We start from the raw sequence: 24,806 nt of genomic DNA on the forward strand, positions 1-24,806 counted from the left end.
GCACCCCTCAGTGGAGATGCTGTGTCAGAAAGGCTTTAAAATGATCTTATTTAAAGAACAGAATCGACAAGGAAAATGGTGTTTTGGAAATAGTACCATGGCAAGGTAAAATTAAAACAGAGCCAGAGTCGGACACAACTTAGTGACTGAACCACAGCATTCTCTCCAGTGAAGTTCAGGCATCTATTTTAAGGGATGACCTTAGACTTTACTAATCCACGGTCCCATTTTGGTTGATTTGAAATCTCAAAGTCACACATCTGCTGTGTAACACTCACATGCACTACAGGGTAACTGACACCTGGACCTCTTTCTCCAACACAACACTTCCTGAACTGTGCAACTTCAAAGGCAGTTTTGGGAAAATTGACTTCTAAGCGCTCTGATCACTAGGTCACAGGATGTATGTGTGGGCCAGGACACCAGGGGCGTTGCGAAGCCATTCCTGTGGGTCTGCAGCTCTGAGACCTAAGATGAGTCCCCTGGTGCTTCCTGGTGCTTACTACTCAGGGTTCCCAGCTGTGACCTCCCACCCCAAAGCCCCACACAACCCCGCCTCTGATCACCCAAGGTCTCCCTCAGGCACAGGAAGCTGAGCCAGGTCCCAGAGGTCATCAGAGCATTGTGGGGGTTGGGGGAGGACGGTCATTTGCATGAGAGGCCCCTCCCCCTCTCAGGGTATGAAGAGGGGAAGGAGCGGTGTGGGGATGCTCTGCTCTGCTCAGCTGTGGGGCCGCAGACGGCAGGACGCCCTGACCGTGTCCACCATGGCCTGGTCCCCTCTGCTCCTCACCCTGGTCGCTCTCTGCACAGGTGACTGGATGGGGGTGGGGGGGCAGGGGAGGGGTCTTGGGAAGACACACATGCTGTGTTCCCTGCTATCATGTCTGGACCCCCAAGTCACCATCTCTGTCTCTCTCCCTTCCAGGATCCTGGGCCCAGGCTGTGCTGACTCAGCTGTCCTCCGTGTCTGGGTCCCTGGGCCAGAGGGTCTCCATCACCTGCTCTGGAAGCAGCAGCAACGTTGGTAGATATGGTGTAGGCTGGTTCCAACAGCTCCCAGGATCAGGCCTCAGAACCGTCATCTATGGTACTAGCAGTCGACCCTCGGGTGTCCCGGACCGATTCTCCGGCTCCAGGTCTGGCAACACGGCCACCCTGACCATCAGCTCGCTCCAGGCTGAGGACGAGGCCGATTATTACTGTGCAACTGGTGACAGCAGTAGCTATAATGGCACAGTGCTCCAGGCCAGGGGGGAAGTGAGACAAAAACATGCTCTCCTCCCGACATGGGCCTCCCGGGGCTGAAGCATCTCTGTCCAAGCAGACACTGGAGCAGCAGCTCTGAAATGGACATAAAATCGTTTTTCTTTGCGCATGTGAGAACAAGAATGTGTGGTCATACTCACAACTTACTGCATGTTTTCACCCAAAACGCCCTCAGCTGCTCTTCCCAGTCTTTCTGATCCATGTAAGACCATTTAGGGCAAAGGGAATTTGGAATACTCCACCATATTCAAACCTACTTGTTCAAACATTATCATTTTAATTTCTAATCTTGAGTAGTGTGTTTTCTTATTATTGTCAACTGATATTTTAGAAGAATCTCAATTTAATGGCTTTATTGTTAACCTTCTTCGATAAGGTTGCAGGTATATTAATTCTACACCTGTTTACTGTTGGTTTCTCTAAACCCCCAGAGCTGGTGCTACTGTGAGTGACCACACTGCAGCCCTGAGGCCTTGGACTGCTGAGACCGGAAATGGTTTCAGGGCCTGTGTGTGGGGAGACCCATGTCCCCAGAGAGACCACAGGTGACTCTGTGGCTCCCTGCACCCTCAGCAGTGACATCAGTGTTGGCCGCTCTGCTCTTACTGGAGCCAGGAGAAGCCAGCGAGCCCTCCTCAGTCCTCCGGTCCTACCACTCAGACTCCAGGAAGAACCAGGCTCTGGGGTCCCGTGGGTTTTCTGGATCCAAAGATGCCTCGGCCAGCGCAGGGCTCCTACTCGTCTCTGGGCTGCAGCGTGAGGACGAGGCTGACTCTGACCGTGCAGGCTGGTGCAACAGGGCTCCTCACAGTGACACAGGTAGACGGGAAACCGGGACGAGAGCCTCAGCCTGTCAGGGGCTTGTTCTTAGAGAACCATCAAATCTTAAATAATACCCCAGAACCAACTTATTCCTGAGGTACGTTCTGGTTCATAATATGTCTCCTCCCAATGGTACAGTCAGTTTTGCTGAAATCTCAGAAAATGTAAACAATTTATGATTCCACTGAAGTGCACCCTGGTCAGCTGTGTGATCATGGGAGCCGTGGAGCTGAGCTCCCTCACTTGAGATCAGGAGCAGGAGGCTTTCCCAGGTGCACCTCCAGCAGAGTCCGTGGACCATCCCAGCAGGCAGATCGTCCCCCAGGGTGAGAACACTGCTCCTGAAGGGACAGAGCAGAGAGCGTGAGGAGTGAAGGGCACCGGGGATACATCACAGGAGGCAGGGAGCCCCAGGAGTGGCTCTCCTGACCCACAGGTGCTGGCTCTGCCCTGCCCTCTGCTCCTCTCGTCTCCACCCCACTGGAGCATTTCCTCCTTCAGGGCTGGGGTGGTCTGTGGACTGTGAGGAGCAGGGGTTCCCCAAGATGTTCCTGGGTCCCTCTGCTTGTGACACCCATGATGAGTTCAGATTCAGGGGCCCCATGTCCTGTAGAAGGAACAGCAGGGAAGCGGGGATCACCATGGCAATGATGACAAGCGATTCCTGGCAAATTCCCTGTATTTGTGACCCTGTACAGAGGTGAGGGACACTGAGGGTTTCAGCCCTGTTCTCTGGCTCCTGGTGGGTCCTCTCGCCCTCCTGGATCACTCTGGACCCCATCCTGATGAGGAGGCTGGTCATCAGTGTCACACAGCTCATCACTAACCACAGCCACAGGAATTCCCATGTGATCGGGATGTCTGATGAAAGCTTGGCCTGTACTCCTGTGTCGGCCCCATCACTGCCTGACCCTGGCTGTGACGTCACCAGTACTGGTTTAGACCTCTGCTGTCACTTGTGCTATTAAATCCAGGCAGGCTCATCTCCTCATCCTGCTCCATCATTAGGGGTCCGTGAAATTGTCTCTTTTCCTCTCTGGTCTCCAAATACAAGCAGAATGCCCATGTGCCCAGATACACAGGGTCCCTTGCTGGGGTCCAGCTTCAGCAGAGTCCAGCGATATCCTCCGGATGGATGACATCCGCAAATGAAGAAAGATAGAGATAGAGATAAAGAGACAACATGGGGTGACCAAGTTTCTTCAGTGAGCGAGGCCCCTGACTTTATTCTTCTCGGGACTTTTATACCCTGAGTTATACATACAGCAAGGTGAGAAATGCAGAGGCAACTCAACATTCCATCAGTAACAACTTTTATCAATATCAGGTTCCTTCCTGCAGAAGTCTTATTTTCTGTACATCGTCTTCTATTCCGGAGGCCTGTTGATATTCCATGACCTCTTTTTGATAAAGGTTGGTCAGCCAGAGCACCAGAACAATGATTTTCCCTTAAAGTGTTTCTTTTTAAATTCTTAGCCTGCGTCACCCTTAAAGTACAAAGTTACATTTTTATGGAGCAAAGATTCAGCAGGTTACAGCAAAGAAAGAACTTATTAACTCAAAGTCTAATGTTGCTAATGCTAAGGCTATTACTTGTTTTTTTCTACATCTGATTATATGCAATCCCAGGAACAGAATGGATAAGGGATTTGAGAAATTGGCAGCAAGCATTACAGAGGCTCAAAATGTTGCAAGAGTTTGGATAAAGCTGCCATGTAAGCTAGAATGCTAACAGAGGGTTTGAAACACTCCTTTCATGCCCAGGATATTTATTAACTAAAGCCGTAAGTTAACTCTTTTGGTCAGGGACAGCACCCTGCTAATGTCAGAAGAGCTGGTGAAAGACATAAAATAGGAAGACAGACAGATTCTGGTTCGGGGGTAGATGCTCAAGCGGGTCCAGAGGGTCCGTCGAGTCCTGAGGCCTTGCTCAAGGGATTCCCTCGAGTCCTGCATGAACTTGTCATGGGTGGGATCTCCCGTGCTGTCTCCTGGCAGTCCCTCACAGGTCTGAGCAGGATGTCGAGGAAGCAGAAGCCTGGCATCTGTGCCCTGGACCCCAGGGGCCTCTCCCACCCCCGCACGTCCCTCTCCTGCTCCAGGCTTTGTGCTCTGCCCTGAACCCTGACCCTTAGGGAAACTGGGTGCCTCCCTGTCTCTGGACACTGCACCCTAGGAGCCCTCCTCTCCAGGTGAAGGACACACTTCCCCTTAGGACACGGCTCTCAGACTCCTCACTTGCCCATACCCTCGACTTTTGCCTCATGGTCTCTACCCCTTTTCCCTCCCTGGTTCCTTGTTTGAGATGATATTGGATAAATGTCATTATTTTGGACACGGACCTTATAAACCCATCTCCATTAAATCTATGGATTCTAACAATCAAAGGTCAGAACCTTAGACTTCACCATGTCCAGTGAAGATCAGGTAACGGTCATAAGGGTTTCTCAACCAGAGATGAAACAGGAGCCCAGACAAGGATGAGATACCCATTTATAGGCATAATATTTTATATCAAACATTTAATATAGAAAGATTATAAAATTAGACTAGAAACATCTTTAAATATCTGAGTCAAAAAGACGTACTGTGAGGCCCTTGATCAAGGGTAAGTGAGAAGCCCTGGAAGTGACCAAGAAGAGGACTGTTGCACCTGAGAGCTGCCTATCCTCTTTGCAAAGAGAGAAATAAGAGCAGAGGCATGCAGTCTGGGCTGGGAAGGTCCCGGGAGGCCCTGCACATTCAGCCCTGACCACCTGTCAACCTGGGAAGGAAGCTCACACAGAACCATGAGCAGGCATGACCCACGGGCATGCTGGGAGTTTGAACCTGGAAACTGAGGTTCCGGTGGTTGTGTTCTGGCAGTGAACCCATGAGCTAGGCGGAGCGAGCTGAGACATCAGGGAATCCTGAACTTCATTAGTTTATCAGCATGCCATTCAGGGGTCTGAGGTCATTAGGCACCTGGAAAACTCAATGACCAGGCCCAAACTAGACGAAGGGGGCTCATTCTATTGCCCTGGGCGGTGACATCAGGAAGACCCAGCTGCAAGTGTGAGAAAGCCCTTCCTAGAGGCTGTGGTGTGAAGTGGGGAGAAGGAGGCCTGAGTCCAGCAGGGGGCGCTGTGGGTCTGGTCCTGAGAGCGCAGGGTCCTGGCCAGGCAGGCTGGCACCTCCTCCCTTGGCTCTTGCCCACGTGGGCAGCAGGGTCCTCACTGGAGGGTGACGTCCTGCACCTGGGCCCCCAGGGGACATGGCAGCTCTCAGCTCAGAGCCACAGGCTCGCCTCTCAGTTCCTGCTGCTCTGTCGTGGGGTCAGTGCCCAGACTTGACATCCACCCAAGGACAGAGGGCCAGTCATACAACGAAAATAGATTTCCTTCAGGAACCTCGCCCTCCAGGGGCACCTGGACAGGGGGTGAGACCCCTGCAGAGGCTGCCCCATTGCCCGCAGAGCGCCCGGGTGTTCCCAGCAGAGGAGGGACGCAGGCAAGAGCCCTCTGTCACCATGCCTGTCATTTAAAAGTGTCCCCTGTGGTGTTATTTGGCAGTTTCAGCATTTGGAGTGAAGCCTGGAAACCGGGACTGTGTCTGTTTATGTGGCTTCATTCCTCGTCCCTTCCCTTTATGTTGACACCTGTGACATGAAATACATGAACTCAGAGCTCCGCCAACTGTCATCAGCACGTTCGCATAAGAAGAGAGTTAAGGAGGAATACATATCTCCACCTTTATGAGCTGAGCTTTTCAAGCGCCTCTGACAGAGATCAGGTGGATTTCATTAAACAGATGCTTTAGCAGCAAATCTAACACGAATACAAAATAAGAAGAGTATTCAGATTTTTATGTGAAAGCAACAAGAGATGAACAAGACCTTTCCCGTCTCTTCCACACACGTTAACTTGAGACGTCTGAGCCCCTTCTCCTCCTCGTTGCCCTCACACCCCTCCTCTGTGCCGCGTCCATCCGGCTCCACAGCAGAACCACAGGGAAGGGAGTTTTACAAGGTCCACGACGCTCAGCACACCTAGCTCTTACACACGGGGTTTTTCTATTTCTGATGATGAGACATGTGTCCCAACTTTGTTGGAACTGAACTTGCCCGCTGTCGTCATTGCATGATGAGACGGTGACCTTTACCCGTAAGATCCGCAGTTCTGTGGAAGGTGCTCCGCATGGTCATGGCTGTTTACAGCACAGGACGCCGTCACCCTGAGCCTGCCCACGCGGCTCTGCCTGTCACTCCCCACCTCCCATCTGGTCTCCCCACCGCTGGGACTAGAGACAGTTTAAAAGAGTGCTTCAAGGGCCACCCCTCACCCTTCACAGCAGACACAGGCTCCGGGATTTCCTGCTCGGCTCAGGGCTGGTGGAGGAGGACGGACAGCACTGCACAGACGGGACTCAGGGCTCCCTGAGAAGACAGAGAGTGTTCTAAAGACGGGCTCAGGTGTGGGAAAGGCTGGATTATTGGGACAAGAGAGACAGACTTAGGAGAAGGAAATGGCAGCCCACCCCAGTATTCTTGCCTGGAGAATCCCGTGGACAGAGGAGCCTGTCCCTGGGGTCACACAGAGTCGGCGACTCAGCATGCGTGCGTGCATGCACCGGAGAAGGAAACGGCAGCCCACTCCAGCGTTCTTGCCTGGAGAGTGCCAGGGATGGAGAAGCCTTAACTGAAGCAATTTAGCAGCAGCAGAGGAAGACGTGCAAACTCCTCAAGCCTCAGACACTCCAGGGAGAAGATAGAGGACCCAGGTCACCAAGGTCACAGGAGCACATTTGCTGAAAGACGTCACCCCATCACTCAGGGGCTCCTGCCCGAGCTGTCCCTGCCCTGTGTGAGGTCCAGCATCTGCCTCCTTCAAGAGCCCCCACCCCAGGGGACCTCTGGTGACCTTGGCAGGGAGAGGAGGAAGTGATTTGCATGAGGCCCCTCCTCCTCCTGAGAGGCTGGAGGCATGAAAAGGCCCAGGACCCCACCTGCAGCCCAGGAGGCTGAGGAGGCCGCGTCCTGGGAGGGTCCTCACCATGGCCTGGATGGTTCTACTCAGGCTCCTCACTTACAGCTCAGGTCAGGGGCTGAGATTCTGCATCTTTGGGGTACCTCCAAGCAGGGTCTGAGGGCCCTGTCTCCATAACAACCCCTGTCTCTCTTTTGTTGCTCTTAGGGGTGGACGCTCGGACTGTGGTCCAGGAGCCAGCGCTGTCAGTGTCTCCAGGAGGGACGGTCACCCTCACCTGTGGACTGAGCTCTGGGTCAGTCACTACCAGTAACTACCCCAGCTGGTTCCAGCAGACCCCAGGCCAGGCTCCCTGATTGCTTATCTACAGCACAAGCAGCTGATATTCTGGGGCCCCTGATTCCTTCTCTGGCTCCATCTCTGGAAACAAAGCCCCCCTCACCATCACCGGGGCCCAGCCCGAGGACGAAGCCGACTATTACTGTGATCTGGGAACTAGTCGTTTCAGTGCCGCAGTGATGTAAGCCCACGGGGAAGGGCTACCAAAACCTGCCCTTGTGCTCAGAGGGCTCAGCGCTTAGTGGCAGGAGAGGCAGGGAGGGGGTGGGACAGGTCAGGGTCCCCACGGGAGGGAGGCTCTGGGCCCGTCTCCTGTCCGGTGATTCGTGGCCCCGTGTCTCCTCCCAGCTCTCCCCGGGTGCGTCCATCTCTCCAGGGGGACCCCTCTCTGCCCATGTTGTTGGGAAGGAGGCTTGGCTCCACAGGGAGACTCAGACCCCCACCACGGCCATTAGGCCTCTTGTCATTCAAGTCACACTAAGAGATGCACAGCATCATGAACTTGACCTTGGAGACAAATTAATATTCCATTTACCCGAAGGGGCACCACCCGTGGGGTTTTCTAGAGTGCAGTTTCCCAACTGGAGCTCCTAAGTCACAGCCTTTTGTTGGTGGCAGGAATCTGTGCTTAACAGGGAACCACCCCCTCTCCCCAAATATTTAGGAACATCAAATTTCCAGATGTATGTCTTTGTCTGTTATCTGGAAATAACCCCTGAGAATTGTGTAACAAGTTAGTCCAGGCATGTTAATTCCCCATAACACATTCACTCCCAGGTCACGGTCAAAATCCCAAACCCCAGAAACACAATTCACATCTGAGGCCATGGGGAAAACTGTGTCTGTATTTAAACATAAGACTGGAAGTTGGGAGGAATTTCCGCAAACCTGTGCTGTCTGAGGAGACACCTCGAGGCTCATGGGAGGACTTATGCTCCTGGAAGAACCTTGCTCAGAACTGGCTCCCCAAATCCCCACACTCTCGGTGACTCCCTGGGGGCCCGGATGCCAGGTCATGGCCGGGCTCCTCAGCACGTGGACCGCCCCCAGGCCCCGCCCCGTAAACAGTGCGCGGGGAGATGGAGCAGCAACAAGGGAAGACCGAGCGAGTGGGAAAGCAGGCTCGTGTGCACCCCCGTCCCCTCTACTGGTGACTGTGGGGCCAGGAAGGCCTGGGCCTGACCCCACCTGGGTCGTCAGTGCTGACTGTGAGATGGGGGCTGGTGGTTGGCCCTGCGATCGCCCCCTCCCTCCCTGGTGTCCCAAGTCCTCAGAGTCCAGGGAGCTGAGCGTCACGCTGTGCAGCACCGCAGCCCCCTCAGCCCGGCCAACAAGGAGTGGTCTCAAACCCCTGGGTGGAAGGAGCTGCTGACAGGAGTTGCCCCAGGTGCCCAGGTCAGCGTCAGACACAGAGCAGTGGGGTCAGGGCACCCGGTTGCTGGGTCAGTGGGCAGAGGATGCACACCCCTCGCTGATGGGCTCTTAGTTGGAAAATGAATGGGGAGCTCCTTCCTTCCTCACATTTTCCCACCGTGGACATTCCCCGAGTGCGTCACCAGGGGGCGCTGTGCACCCTCCCGGAGCTGGGGGAACCTGAGCGCACCAGATGGTCCCCTGACCTGGGCTTGTCCCCGGGCTCAGTGGACCGAGTTGGAGGTCTCGCAGGTGCTTCCTCTCAGGAGACAGACTTGGAGCCGTGACCCCTCAAGCTCTGGGGGTGAAGCTTCAAACAGGATTGAGGACCCAGAATGAGAGGGTGTCCTCTTCAGGGTCATCAGACCCTACCCGCTTCCCCAGGAGCAGAGAGGGGAGGAGCCCCCAGAGCCGAGCCCCCTGCACCCCTCAGCTCCCCACTGCACCCCTCAGCTCCGACCTGCCTCCCTCAGCTCCGCCCTGCCTCCTCTGGCTCCTCAACTGTTTCTTTCCTAAGGGCTCCTCCCCTCCTCTTATGATTCATGACTTTCCTACCGAATCCCGGGCTCCTCTTTATTCCTCAACCCCCGTATGAGATGGCCTCCATCATGAGCAAGGTCCGTCTGTCAGAAGATCATAGCCTTCTGTGCCCTGTGCCTATAGGAGAGTCACCCAGCATGGGTCCCTTCGAAGGACAGGACACGGGACGGGGTCCGGTGTGTGGAAAGACTCACACAGCAAAGATCCAGGCATTTAGGGGCCCAGGGTCACACCCCAGGCCTGTCCCCACACCCTCCCTCCCTCCAGAGGGAAGAGCCCCGTCCTCCTCAGGGCTGAGGGGACACACAGAGGAAGGAGGACACTCCCCACTGACAGGGAACCCTCAGAGGGGGGACCTCTGTCCTGCACAGCGGGGGACGGGACCCCCTGGGATGTCACTGCCCTGCCCTGATCCTGAGCTGAGAGGAGTTTGTGTCCTAGATGCCTCTCACTCCTGACCCCTGAGCAGACAGGGCACCATAACTGACTCTCCCGAAGGGTCTGAGGGGAGCTCCCAGAAAGCCCTGAGGCACAGGGGCCAGAAGTGCAGTTTTTCCCTAAGGAGGGGGCAGTGCGCTGAACAGGGGCGGGGCTGTCCCTGAGGGCCCAGGCCACCAGGTCACAGGACGAGGGTCCGGGCCTGGACCGCAGGGCGCGCGCGGGAGCCGGTCCTGAGGGTTGGTGGGTTGTGAGAGCCGGGCCCAGTCTCCTGGCACTGCATCTTGGCTTCTGCTCAGGGCTCCCTGCTGTGACCTCCCACCCCAAGGCCCACGCAACCCCGCCCCTGATCACACACTGGCCTCCCTCAGGCCCAGGAAGCTGAGCCAGGGCCCAGAAGGGATCAGAGCATTGTGGGGGCGGGGCGGGGAGGAGGTCATTTGCATGCGAGGCCCCGCCCCCTCTCAGGCTATGAAGAAGGGAAGGAGCGGTGTGGGGACGCTCTGCTCAGCTGCGGGGCCACAGACGGCAGGACGCCCTGACCGTGTCCACCATGGCCTGGTCCCCTCTGCTCCTCACCCTGGGTGCTCTCTGCACAGGTGACCTGATGCGGGGACAGGGGAAGGGCCCTGGGAAGACTCATGGGCCCTGGGAAGACTCATGGGCCCTGCTCCCTGCTCTCGTGTCTGGACCCCCGAGTCACCATCTCTGTCTCTCCCCCTTCCAGGATCCCGGGCCCAGGCTGTGCTGACTCAGCCGTTCTCCGTGTCCAGGTCCCTGGGCCAGAGGGTCACCATCACCTGCTCTGGAAGCAGCAGCAACATGGGGGGTAATTTTGTGGGCTGGTGCCAGCAGCTCCCAGGAACGGACCCCAAAACCCCGATCTATGGTGATAGCAATCGACCCTCGGGGGGCCCAGAGTGGTTCTCTGGCTCCAAGTCTGGAAATTCGGCCTCCATGACCATCGCTTCACTCCAGGCGAAGGAGGAGGCTGGTTATTACTGTTTATCATGGGATGACAGCTTGAATGGTCCCACGGTGCTCCAGGCCAGGGGGGAAGTGAGACCAAAGCCTGCTTTCCCCACAGCCCTGGGGGTCCCGAGGCAGAGCCATCCTCGGGCAGGTAAACTGCCTCTGTTTTTGTTTAACCTAAAAGTGGGGTCTAGACCCACACCAGGGGACTTTGTTGGGACAATGTGTCCTCCTCTCAAAATCTGCCCCCAAAGCCTGTCCTTGGTGGCAGATGCTCTCAGCCTGTGTGACATCCCGGGTGCTGGCGAGGCTGCCGTGGGGACACAGTGCATGAGGCTGAGGCTGAGGCTGATACCTGTCACGGCTGCTGTCACAGCACACAGATGGGGTGGGTCAGCCAACAGATGGTGTCTTCAGGGCCACGCAGGCTGAGGCCCGAGGTCCAGGTGAGGCAGGCCTGGTTCCCCTGAGGCCTCTCTGCTTGGCTTGCAAACACCTGTGTCCTGACTGGCCCCACCCAGGCTTTTCTCCATGTGACGTCCTGGGGGTTCCCCTGTTCTTACAGGGGCAGCAGCTCTGTGTCTTAGGGCGTCTTCCTATGACCTCAGTCACCCCAGGTCCCGCCTTCATTGTCTTACCTGAAAGCCAGTCACTCAAGAATGAGAGGTTCGACACAGAGTTTGAGGGACAAAGATCAGTCCACATCAGTGGGTCTGTGCAGCTACAGGGAGTCGAGTGCAGCACTCGGGGCTCACACAGCCCTGCCTGCTGTCCCACGAGAGCAGGCTGGGTCCCTCTGGCACCGCTGGGTGCTAGGCAGGGGATTAAACACAATAATGTAGTCAACATCGCTGTGACTGGATTTGAGGATGTAGAAACACACGTACCTTCACAGAGACTAAAATAAGAAGCAGAAATATAAAAGGCTTTCAGTGACTTCCTTGGTGGTTCCGAGGTGAAAAATTGGCCTCCAAATGCAGGGGAGACATGTTTGATTCCTGCTCCAGAAGGATCCCACATGCCTGGGGCAACAAAATCCTAAGCCACAGTGACTGAAGCGCGCTTGCCACAGAGACCAGACGCCGTAACAAGCGAAGCCACTGCAAGGAGAAGCCCTTGCCCCGTAAATGGAGAGTAGCCCTCACTCTCTGCAACTAGAGCCAGGCCACGGGCACCAACAAAGACACACGCCGCCAAAATAAATACTATTTTCAAAAAGTGCTTTAGGGGTTTCAGCAAGATGATGTTGTTTTCCCTAGCCTTTCCTCTCTGCTCTATTTGGAAGAGCTGAGTCCTAAGCTCAGAGCGCCCAGCTCTCTGACCTAGAATGGCCGTTCACCAGGGTCACCCGCCTCCCCTTCTCTGGACACGTGCCCTGACCCCCTGCCCCGGATGCTTCCTGTCTCTGCAGGGAGATGCCTGACTCCTCCTCACATTCCAACCGAGCAAGGTTTCCTCAGGCCCCTTTGAGCCAAACCGGATCATGGCACAAGCAGCACATGAGACAGGTCTCCAGGCGTGTGCCCTGCTGCTCCCCGTCAGTGCCCTGTCACACACACCTGCAGGGTCTGCAGAGCAGGTGGGGCTGGACCGTAACACAGATGCACACTGCGGAGTATGGTCAGTTTCCATGGAGATGAGAGTCCCAGTGTGAGGGCATCCCTGTGCCCAGGGAGGACCTACCAAGGCCCCTCATCCTTCTCTCCCAGGAGTGCCATCCTCAATGCCTGCTGAACAAGGGGCCATTCTGCATGGGGGCTGGGACATCCCAGGAGCTGGAGGAGGTGCCTGTGGCCAGCAGGGGGTGCAGTGCAGAGTCCCACAAGGGGTTCTGGGCCAGACAACAGGGCAAACACTGGGCGATGGGGAAACTGTCTTCCCTTATGGGGACCCTCAGAATTGTGAGGCCCATCCACTGGAGCTCCTGGTCCGTCCCCACGCAGCTCAGATTCAGGTCCCTCATCCTGGTCCACGTGGGGTTGTGGTGGAGTCTGGGTCAGGGAGGGGATGCTGGAAGGCGAGAAGTCGGAAGGTGTCTCCAAGGAGGAGGTGGCTCCTGGGAGAGTCTGTACAGAGAAGATACAGCTGTGGGCAGAGGCCCCGCAGGGTGACGTGTGTGGGGTGAGGTATGTGAAAAGGCTGTATCAGCACATTACAGATGTGTGTGGTGCTTTCTATTTTGGATGGTAAATTTATGGCTTTATATCCTAATAAAAACACAAGGTTTTTGCTTGAGAAAAGGCATGTAGTAATAGTATCAATTTGCTTATCTGGTATAGGAATCTCTATATTGATTTTTAAGAATAATTAGATGGCTGATCAGTGATAGGTGTTCGTCAATTTTCATCTGAAGTTTAATGTATTAGGTGCATGTATAAGTGGTTTAATTGTTTTACCAAAGAACTAGGAAAATTTACATTTTCTTCATGTTTTGCAATAATACACAAAGCAGATCTATTGGAACCACGGGACCACTGCTGGTTTTGTAGATATTCCCGAAAGTGCATACATCATGTCTTTCCGAAAGAGATTCGGTAAAAACATGTTTCATTGCTGCAAGCGCGCTGTCGTAGTTGTGGCAAGAAGGGGCTTCTCTCCTTGTGGGGCACGGGCTCTGGGATGCAGGCTCAGCAGCTGTGGCTGCAGGGCTCAGGAGCTCTGCAGCATGTGGAGTCCTCCCTGTCCAGGGCTTGAACCTCCGTCCCCTACAGTGGCGGGTGGATTCTTAACCACCGAACCAGCAGAGAAGTGCAAGAAATGTGTTTACTCTGGAAAGCAGTTTAGTCTGTTTACATATTTTCTCCAATAGAGCCAGCATTGTAACTTGCCAAAAAGCATGAATTTTATCTCTTGCTTTCTATGTATAATTTCTGTTATAAATTTCCATTTATAATTTTCCACATGTCACCTACAGGGCTACCCTGGGGACCCTGCACTGGCATTCAGGGAGCATCACTGACTACAGCAGCTGGGCTGGGGGCGGGGCCTGAGCTCCTGGGGGGACTCAGCCCTGTGTCCGCTCTGGCTGCAGAGTCCCCTGAGCAGGGACCTGTGTGGTCTCAGCAGGTGCTTCCTCCCACTGGGTCCCAAGGAGGAAGCCCCTTCCACCTGTGAGTCTGGGCTGTGAGCTGAGATCCAGCACCAGGGTTCAGGGAGGGGCTGGCCAGGCCCTGGGTGGACCCTCATTTGTACCTCAGCCCCTCCTCTGGCAGAGGCAGGGGCAGAAAAGGAGGCCTGGGGCAGCCCAGCCCACTGTGGGGACCAGGGTTCTGTGAGCACCATGGCCTGGACTCCTCTCCTGCTTGTGTTTGTCTCTCTCTGCACAGGTAGGGACAGGCCCCGGGCACCAGGGCTCAGCCCCAGCCTCATCAGCCCCTGGGACTCAGACTCTGGGAACCTTTCCTGCAGTGCCAGGAGCCATGACAAGGTCATGCAGGACTCGAAGGAATCCCTGGGCCATCCGACCCATGACAAGGTCATGTAGAAGTGTCCTGATGAGCAAGGCCTCAGGACTCGACGGACCCCCTGGACCTGCTCGAGCATCTACCCCCGAACCAGAGTCTGTCTGTCTTCCTATTTTATGTCTTTCACCAGCTCTCCTGAGAGTAGCAGGGGCTGTCCCTGACTAAAAGAGTTAACTTAGGGCTCTAGTTGATCAATCTCCTGGGCATGAAAGGAGTGTTTCAAACCCTCTGTTAGCATTCTAGCTTACTTGGCAGATTTAGCCAGACTCTTGCAACATTGTTGAGCCTATGCTTGCTGCCAAGGTCTTACATCCCTTATCCATTCATCCTCTGTTGGCCCCTTTTCCTCCTGCCTTCAATCTTTCCCAGCATCAGGGTCTCTTCAAATGAGTCAGCTCTTCGCTATCAAGTGGCTAAAGGATTGGAGTTTCTGCATCAGCATCAGTCCCTTCAATCAATATTCAGGACTGATTTCCTTTAGGATGGATTAGCTGGATCTCCTTGCAGTCCAATTCAGTTCAGTTCAGTTCAGTCACTCAGTCATGTCCAACTCTTTGCGACCCCATGAATCGCAGCACGCCAGGCCTCCCTGTCCATCACCATCTCCCGGAATTTACTTAATTCATGTCCATCGACTGGGTGATACATTCCAGCCATCTCATCCTCTGTTGTCCCCTTCTCCTCCTGCCCACAATCCCTCCCAGCATCAGAGTCTTTCCCAATAAGTCAACTCCTTGCATTAGGTGACCAAAGTATTGGAGTTTCAGCTTTAGCATCAGTCCTTCCAATGAATACCCAGGGCTGATCTCTTTTAAAAAGGACTGGTTGGATCTCCTTGCAGTCCATGGGACTCTCAAGAGTCTTCTCCAACACCACAGTTCAAAGCATCAATTCTTTGGCGCTCAGCCTTCTTCACAGTCCAACTCTCACATCCATACATGACCACTGGAAAAACCATACCCTTGACTGGATGGACATTTGTTGGCAAAGTAATGTCTCTGCTTTTGAATATTCTATCTAGGTTGGTCATAACCTAGGTTGGTGTCGCTAGAGGTAAAGAACCGCCTGCCCATGCAAGGGGCATAAGAGATATGGGTTCTGTCCCTGGGGTGGGAAGATCCTCTGGAGCAAGAAACGGGAACCCACTCCAGTATTCCTGCCTGGAGAAGCCCATGGACAGACGGGCCTGGTGGGCTACAGTCCGCGGGGCCGCAAAACACTCAGACAGGATTGAGAACCAAGTAATTGAGCAGAACATTGCTCCCACTCTCAACGCCGTGAACGTTCCCCGGCTGCGTCACCAGGGGGCGCTGTGCACCGCTCAGAACCCGCAACATCTCAACACATCCCCATGGTCCCCAGAGCTGGCCCTGCCCCCGGGCTCAGCGGCCTGACTTGGACGGGACAGCAGGTGCTTCCTCTCAGGGGACAGACGCAGAGCCGCGGCCCCCAGGCCTCCTCCTGGGACTGAAGCAGCACACGGGGCAGAGCACCCAGAATTGGAGGGTGAAGGGGTCAGGGGTCATCAGTCCCCACCCTCTTCCCAGAAGAGAGGAGGGAGGAGCCCCGAGCCCACCCCGTGCACCCCTCCAGCTCTCCTCAGCCTGCGCCCGCTCCTCCTCATCTCTGCTCAGAGCCTGCCCTCCCGCTCCCCTCACTCACGACTCTCCTCCCAGTCCTGGGCCTCTCTCTTTCTACAAACATACACTGTTGACCTCCACAGTGATGACCCAGCTCATGCTCTTAGAAGCTCATGAACGAGTTTCCAGATCTTCCTGAAACATTCACCTCCTCATCCCCCTCCTTGAGCCTGTCTAACCTTTCCTTCCCAGGAAGCCTCAGGTTTCCGGCTCCCAGCTGTGATCCCAGGTCACCCCTCCTTTCAGCTGTGACCCCAGGTCGACCCCTCCCTATTTCACCCCTGGTTCCTCCTCATTTCCCAAGGGATCCAGTGATGCCCCCAGCAGCTGATTTATCCCGTGAACACTCACACGGTGTCCTGTGTGCCCATCGAGTGAGGAGTCAGGAGGGGAGAGAAACCCTGGTCCTGAGACCTGGGAAATGATTCCTGGCTGAGGAGCATCTGTGCTCAGCTGCTGTGGGACTGACTTTATGCACAGTGAGCCCTGGTGAAGCTGCGGGGCCCTGGGCTGGGAAAGCAACCCTGTCGTGGGGCTCTGCCCCCGGGGCCCTGACTGCTGCTCTGTCTGGACCACGCCTAAGTCAGGTTTGCTCCCCATGGTCCCGTCTGGGATTCCTGAGAACAGCTGACCTGCCTTGTCCTGTCCTGTCGCTGATCTCAGATCTGAGACCGACCCATGGCTCTGACACCTCAGCCTGCCCTGTTTCACAGATAGGACGTCCTGCTAAGACATGAAAATCCTTCAGTGGAGATGCTGTGTCAGAAAGGCTTTAAAATGATGTTATTTAAAGGACAGAATCGACAAGGAAAATGGTGTTTTGGAAATAGCACCATGGCAAGGTAAAATTAAAACAGAGCCAGAGTCGGACACAACTTAGTGACTGAACCACAGCATTCTCTCCAGTGAAGTTCAGGCATCTATTTTAAGGGATGACCTTAGACTTTACTAATCCACGGTCCCATTTTGCTTGATTTGAAATCTCAGAGTCACACATCTACTGTGTAACACTCACATGCACTACAGGGTAACTGACACCTGGACCTCTTTTTCCAACACAACACTTCCTGAACTGCGTAACTCCAAAGCCAGTTTGGGGAAAGTTGACTCTAAGAGCTCTGATCACTAGGTCACAGGATGTATGTGTGGGCCAGGACACCAGGGGGCGGTGCCAATCCATTCCTGTGGGTCTGCAGCTCTGAGCTGAGATGAGTCCCCTGGTGCTTCCTGGTGCTTACTGCTCAGGGTTCCCAGCTGTGACCTCGCACCCCCAAGGCCCACACGACCCCGCCTCTGATCACCCAAGGTCTCCCTCAGGCACAGGAAGCTGAGCCAGGTCCCAGAGGTCATCAGAGCACTGTGGGGTTGGGGGAGGACGGTCATTTGCATGGGAGGCCCCGCCCCCACTCAGGCTATGAAGAGGGGCAGGAGCGGTGTGGGGACGCTCTGCTCAGCTGTGGGGCCACAGACGGCAGGACGCCCTGACTGTGTTCACCATGGCCTGGTCCCCTCTGCTCCTCACCCTGGTCGCTCTCTGCACAGGTGACTGGATGGGGGTGGGGCGGGCAGGGGAGAGGTCTTGGGAAGACACACATGCTGTGTTCCCTGCTATCATGTCTGGACCCCAGAGTCACCATCTCTGTCTCTCTCCCTTCCAGGATCCTGGGCCCAGGCTGTGCTGACTCAGCCGTCCTCCGTGTCTGGGTCCCCGGGCCAGAGGGTCTCCATCACCTGCTCTGGAAGCTACATCGGTAGTAGTGGTGTAGGCTGGTTCCAACAGGTCCCAGGATCGGGCCTCAGAACCGTCATCTATGGTAGTACCAATCGACCCTCAGGGGTCCCCGACCGATTCTCTGGCTCCAAGTCGGGCAACACAGCCACCCTGACCATCAGCTCGCTCCAGGCTGAGGACGAGGCTGATTATTTCTGTGGAAGTTATGCTGGTAGTAGCAGCAATGGCACAGTGCTCCAGGCCAGGGGGGAAGCGAGACAAAAACCTGCTCTCCCCCAAGTCACGGGCTCCCGGGCTGAAGCATCTGCTGTCAAAGCAGACACTTCTGTGGTCTGTTTGGTTTAAAACAGAGGTCTGAGCCCCACCCCAGGAAATTGGTCTGGGAAATCCATTCAGTTCTTCATTCTGCGCCCTCCCCAAGGCTTTGCTTTCAGCAACCACATTTTATATGAAAATCTGAAGTTGAGCAGAAGGCCCTGAATGCCAGAGGCGGGTCCTGGCGGACAGAGTCCATGACGGTTGGGTCAGAACCAGAGAGGCAGCATCCAGCTGTGTCTGACTCAGGACCCTCAGCTCCTCGGCCGTCCCTGGCGGAGCTGGGGCCCGGGCTGCTGCTCCTGCCTGTCCTGTGACCGCCTCTCTGGCTCCCCCAGGGCTCCAGGCCTGCAGGGACTAGACCAGGACGCCTGCGTCACTGGGGGAGCCAGGGCAGCCCAGGGGCTTCCTGCTCAGGCTCTGCTGGACCTTCTGCTGCTGGCCCACCCTGGGTCCAGGTCATCAGGGGTCTACCCGAGCATGGAGGGTCCTCCTCTCCCCTCTGTCCTCAAAGTCCCTGCAGCAGCCCAGTCGCAGGAGAGGGTCTCAAAGGACACAGAAAATCTCTCCCATCTCTGGGGACACAGGGTCTGTTAGTTCTCTGTCTCAGTGTCCGAGGTGGGGGTCCGTCAGCGCATCTCAGCCCTGGGAGACCCCCACGCCCTTGGCCTCTCTCCTGCACAGGGAGCAGGTCCTGCTCTCAGCCTCCTCTGTCCCCTCGTGGTGTCTGAGGCTCAGGCAGCATGGACTCAGCCAGGGTCGCTGATGCCATGGACGCTCAGCCACACTCACCTGCCTGGGAACAGCAATACTGTTGGCACCAAGGGGGCGGCTTGGCTGCCGTCTCAGTCATGCTGAGTCCCAAGCTCTGAGCACAGGAGTCACAACCCGCCCGCAGGGTCTCAGCGAGGCTGGCGGGCTCTGATTTGGGTGGGGCCCCCTGACTGTCTCTGGGCTGATTGTTCCTGCTCAGCTGGGACTCAGCCCTGCTGCTCACAGGAGGCCTCAGGCCAAGGGGAAGTGACCCTAACCCTGAGCTCCCGGCCTCACCGCGACGTGGGTCACAGAGCACAGGTCACACGCCTGTGTCCTGCTCCCTGTCACTGCCCTTTCACTCACACGTGCGGGGTCTGGACATTGCCCGCCTGGGCTGTGGGGCCACAGTTTACAGAGATATTTTGGAATAAGTGGGATTATTCCTTCTAATTCTCCCTTTTCCCTTAAGCCTTAAATTTGCCTTATTCTCATTTTTCATACACACAAAATGACATATTTTCCACTGTGTTGAGGAACCTGGCTCAACAGGCTCCATATCAGACAGTGAGTGTTTTTGGCTGGGGAATCGGGCCTCAGACACAGATCCTGAGAAGGATCACAATTGCCGCACGCTGTGGGAAGCGGACACGGAGCAGCAGCTCAGAAATGGACATAGAGTCATGTTCGTTTCACGCGGTGAGAATAGGAATGTTGTGGCCGTACTTCACAACTTCCTGCAGAGGCTTTCACCCTAAGCCCCCTCAGCTGCTCTTCCCCACCCTCCTGCCCCGTGTGAGGTCACTTAGGGGGAGGGGGTTTAGGATACTCCACGGCGCGCACACCATCCTGCCAGACGCGTGCCCACTCTCAGATCCGCTCAAGAGTCATGGGATGTTTGTTATTTTCATTTGATATTTTGGAGAATCTTAATTTCATAGTTGTATTAATGGCAACCCCCTCCAGTATTCTTGCCTGGAGAATGCCACGGACAGTGGAACCTTGCGGGCTACAGTCCATGGGGTCGCAAGACTCGGTCACGAGTGAGTGACTTTCACTATTGATAACCTAAGTTGTAAGCCTACTGAGTCCACCCCCATTTATTGATGGTTTCTCTCACCACAGAACAGCTGTTCCCCTGGTGCTGCTGTGGGTGTCAACACTGAATCACCAGCCCTGAACCATGGACTCTTGTGACCAGCAATGGTTTCAGGGCCTGTGTGTGGGGGAGACCCCTGTCCCGTCAGAGACCACAGGAGACTCTGTGGCTCGCTGCACCCTCAGCAGTGACATCAGTGTCTGCCACTCTGCTCTTACTGGAACCAGCAGAAGCCAGTGAGCCCTCCTCAGTCCTACCACTCAGACTCCAGGAAGAACCAGGTTCTGGGGTCCCTGCGAGTTTTCTGGATCCAAAGGTGTCTCGGCCAACTCAGGGCTCCTGCTCGTCTCTGGACTGCAGCGTGAGGACGAGGCTGACTCTGACCATGCAGGCTGGTGCAACAGGGCTCCGCACAGCGACACAGGTAGACGGGAAACCGGGACGAGAGCCTCAGCCTGGCAGGGGCTTGTTCTTAGAGAGCCGTCAAATCTTAAATATTACCCCAGAATCAACTTATTCCTGAGGTATGTTCTGGTTCATAATATGTCTCCTCCCAATTGTACAGTCAGTTTTGCTGAAATCTCAGAAAATATAAACAGATTCTGATTCCACTGAGGTGCACCTTGGGCAGCCGGGTGATGACGGGAGCGGTGGAGCTGAGCTCCCTCACTTGAGATCAGGAGCAGGAGGCTTTCCCAGATGCGCCTCCAGCAGATTCCTTGGACCATCCCAGCAGGCAGATCGTCCCCCAGGGTGAGAACTCTGCTCCTGAAGGGGCAGAGCAGAGAGCGTGAGGAGTGAGGGGCACCGGGGATACATCGCAGGAGGCGGGGAGCCCCGGGAGTGGCTCTCCTAACCCACAGGTGCCGGCTCTGCCCTGCCCTCTGCTCCTCTCATCTCCACCCCACTGGAGCATTTTCTCCTTGAGGGCTGGGGTGGTCTGTGGCCTGTCAGGAGCAGGGGCTCCCCAAGAGGTGCCCGGGTCCCTCTGCTTGTGATGCCCACAATGAGTCTAGATCCAAGGGCCGCACATCCTGTAGAAGGAACAGCGGGGAAGCGGGGATCACCATGGCAATGATGACAAGAGATTCGAGGCAAAGCCCTGCCTTTGTGACCGATGACAGAGGTGAGGGACACTCAGGGTTTCAGTGTCGGGGTCCAGCCCCCACAGGATCCAGGGAAACCCTCAGGAGAAACCGCATCGGTGAATGAATGAATGAGAGAGGAGAGAATAGGAGCGAATAGTGTAGTGGAAAAATAGAGGACAAAAGAGGCTGATGTTCCTTGGATTACACAGAAAATCAATAAAGTCTTGAAACAAGTAACTTGCACCCTCTACATAGGCCACAGGCGCCCTCCCGGTCTCCCGAGGAAGTGAGACGCAGGGCGCCTTCCTGTTCTGGTCTTAGAAGCCCAGGCGGGTAAGTAAGCACAGCGGACCTCTGTGCTCCAGATGGGAACTAGCCTGAAAGAAGGGTCAGTTCAGTTCAGTTCAGTTCAGTCGCTCAGCCGTGTTCGACTCTTTGCAACCCCATGAATCGCAGCACGCCAGGCCTCTCTCTCCATCACCAACTCCCAGAGTTCACTCAGACTCCCATCCATCGAGTCTGTGATGCCATCCAGCCATCTCATCCTTGGTCGTCCCCTTCTCCTCCTGCCCCCGATCCCTCCCAGCATCAGAGTCTTTTCCAATGAGTCAACTCTTCCAATGAGGTGGCCAAAGTACTGGAGTTTCAGCTTTAGCATTAATCCTTCCAAAGAAATCCCAGGGCTGATCTCCTTCAGAATGGACTGGTTGGAACTCCTTGCAGTCCAAGGGACTCTCAAGAGTCTCCTCCAACACCACAGTTCAAAAGCATCAATTCTTCAGCGCTCAGCCTTCTTCACAGTCCAACTCTCACATCCATACATGACCACTGGAAAAACCATAGCCTTGACTAGATGGACCTTAGTCGGCAAAGTCATGTCTCTGGTTTTGAATATACTATCTAGGTTGGTCATAACTTTTCTTCCAGAAGTAAGCGCTCTTAATTTCATGGCTGCAATCACCATCTGCAGTGATTTTGGAGACCACCAAAATAAAGGCTGACACGGTTTCTACTGTTTCCCCATCTATTTCTCATGAAGCAATGGGACCAGATGCCATGATCTTCGTTTTCTGAATGTTGAGCTTTAAGCCAACTTTTTCACTCTCCTCTTTCACTTTCATCAAGAGGCTTTTTAGTTCCTCTTCACTTTCTGCCATAGGGTGGTGTCATCTGCATATCTGAGTTTATTGATATTTCTCCTGGCAATCTTGATTCCAGCTTATGCTTCTTCCAGTCCAGCCTTTCTCATGATGTACTCTACATAGAAGTTAAATAAGCAGGGTGACAATATACAGCCTTGACGTACTCCTTTTCCTATTTGGAACCAGTCTGTTGTTTCAAGTCCAGTTCTAACTGCTGCTTCCTGACCTGCATACAGATTTCTCAAGAGGCAGGTCAGGTGGTCTGGTGTTCCCATCACTTTCAGAATTTTCCACAGTTTATTGTGATCCACATAGTCAAAGGCTTTGGCATAGTCAATAAAGCAGAAATAGATGTTTTCTGGAACTCTCTTGCTTTTTCCATGATCCAGCAGATGTTGGCAATTTCATCTTTGGTTCCTCTGCCTTTTCTAAAACCAGCTTGAACATCAGGAAGTTCACGGTTCACGTATTGCTGAAGTCTGGCTTGGAGAATTTTGAACATTACTTTACTAGCATGTGAGATGAGTGCAATTGTGCGGTAGTTTGAGCATTCTTTGGCATTGCCTTTCTTTGGGATTGGAATGAAAACTGACCTTTTCTAGTCCTGTGGCCACTGCTGAGTTTTCCAAACTTGCTGGCATATTGAATGCAGCACTTTCACAGCATCATCTTTCAGGATTTGAAATAGCTCAGCTGGAATTCCATCACCTCCACTAGCTTTGTTCATAGTGATGCGTTCTAAGGCCCACTTGACTTCACATTCCAGGATGTCTGGCTCTAGATTAGTGACCACACGATCACGATTATTTGGTTGTGAAGATCTTCTTTGTACAGTTATTCTGTATCTTCCTGCCAGCTCTTCTTAATATCTTCTGCTTCTGTTAGGTGCATACCATTTCTGTCCTTTATCGAGCCCATCTTTGCATGAAATGTTCCCCTGGTATCTCTAATTTTCTTGAAGAGATCTCTAGTCTTTCCCTTTCTGTTCTTTTCCTCTATTTCTTTGCATTGATCGCTGAAGAAGGCTTTCTGATCTCTTTTTGCTATTCTTTGGAACTCTGCATTCAGATGCTTATATCTTTCCTTTTCTCCTTTGCTTTTCACTTCTGTTCTTTTTACAGCTATTTGTAAGGCCTCCCCAGATAGCCATTTTGCTTTTTTGCATTTCTTTTTCCATGGGGATGGTCTTGATCCCTGTCTCCTGTACAATGTCACGAACCTCATTCCATAGTTCATCAGGCACTCTATCTATCAGATCTAGGCCCTTAAATCTATTTCTCACTTCCACTGTATAATCATAAGGGATTTGATTTAGGTCATACCTGAATGGTCTAGCGGTTTTCCCTACTTTCTTCAATTTCAGTCTGAATTTGGTAATAAGGAGTTCATGATCTGAGCCACAGTCAGCTCCTGGTGTTGTTTTTGTTGACTGTATAGAGCTTCTCCATCTTTGGCTGCAAAGAATATAATCAATCTGATTTTGGTGTTGACCATCTGGTCATGTCCATGTGTAGAGCCTTCCCTTGTGTTGTCGGAAGAGGGTGTTTGCTATGACCAGTGCATTTTCTTGGCAAAACTCTATTAGTCTTTGCCCTGCTTCATTCCGTATTCCAAGGCCAAATTTGCCTGTTACTCCAGGTGTTTTCGGAGAAGACAATGGCAGCCCATTCCAGTACTGTTGCCTCAAAAGTCCCATGGACGGAGGAGCCTGGTGGGCTACAGTCCATGGAGTCGTGAAGAGTTGGACACGACTGAGCGATTTCACTTTTCATTTTCATGCATTGTAGAAGGAAATGGCAACCCACTCTAGTGTTCTTGCCTGAGAATCCCAGGGACAGCGGAGCCTGGTGGTCTGCCATCTACGGGGTCACACAGAGTCGGACACGACTGAAGCAGCTTAGCAGCAGCAGCAGCAGCCAGGTGTTTCTTGACTTCCTACTTTTGCATCCCAGTCCCCTAGAATGAAAAGGATATATTTTGGGGGTGTTAGTTCTAAATGGTCTTGTAGGTCTTCATAGAACCGTTCAACTTCAGCTTCTTCAGCATTACTGGTTGGGGCATAGACTTGGATTACTGTGATATTGAATGGTTTGCCTTGGAAACGAGCAGAGATCACTCTGTTGTTTTTGATCACCATTCCTTGGACAGGAATCATGTCAGAGGGCAGAATTAAAAATTCAGAGACTGAAGCCTAGGAAGTTTCCAGGCCTTGAATCCTAATCAAAGACTGCCAAAAAAAACCATGGGATTTCAGAACTGCTACTATTGACTCCCATCTCCCCTCCCCTTTCTGGAACAGGAGCGTCTATGAAGGTTAGCTATGCCTGACCCACCACTGTATGTTGGCTGGGAAAGTGAGCAGATTAACTCATCTCTTTTATTCACAGATCCTCAGGTCTAGAGGAACTACACTTGTATAATTTGAACTATTGTGTTGGAGAAGACTCTTGAGAGTTTCTTGTACTGCAAGGAGATCAACCCAGTCAATCCTAAAGCAAATCAGTCTTGCATATTTATTGGAAGGACTGATGCTAAAGCTGAAGCTCCAGTACTTTGGCTACCTGATGGGAAGAACTGACTCATTGGAAAACACCCTGATGCGGGAAAGATTGAAGGCAGGAGGAGAAGGGGACAAGAGAGATGAGTTGGTTGGATGGCATCACCAACTCAATGGACTTGGGTTTGAGCAAGTTCCTGGAATTGATGATGGACAGGGAAGCCTGGCGTGCTGCAGTCCATGGGGTCGCAAAGGGTAGGACACAACTGAGTGACTGAACACTTGAGATACTGCACTACTGGACCCTGACCCATATCTG

At 53.8% G+C, this 24,806-nt stretch overlaps 1 protein-coding gene across 14 annotated transcripts in view; it reads left to right on the top strand.

Annotated features, from left to right (window-relative positions):
• LOC114108841 (immunoglobulin lambda-1 light chain) overlaps positions 1 to 24,806 on the top strand; it is a 469,312-nt gene that overhangs the window by 252,162 nt on the left and 192,344 nt on the right. Inside the window, exons 1-2 of one of the 14 annotated variants that reach the window (XM_060401348.1) lie at positions 17,305 to 17,403; positions 17,520 to 17,817. The exons of the other annotated variants lie outside the window; for them this stretch is intronic. Coding sequence (XP_060257331.1) covers positions 17,358 to 17,403; positions 17,520 to 17,817 — 344 coding nt within the window. The 5' untranslated portion in view covers positions 17,305 to 17,357. Of the gene's footprint in view, positions 1 to 17,304; positions 17,404 to 17,519; positions 17,818 to 24,806 lie in introns of those variants that run through there. 14 annotated transcript variants of the gene reach the window in all.

Source organism: Ovis aries, chromosome 17, assembly GCF_016772045.2.
Source record: "Ovis aries strain OAR_USU_Benz2616 breed Rambouillet chromosome 17, ARS-UI_Ramb_v3.0, whole genome shotgun sequence".
Classification (NCBI taxonomy): Eukaryota; Metazoa; Chordata; class Mammalia; order Artiodactyla; family Bovidae; genus Ovis; species Ovis aries.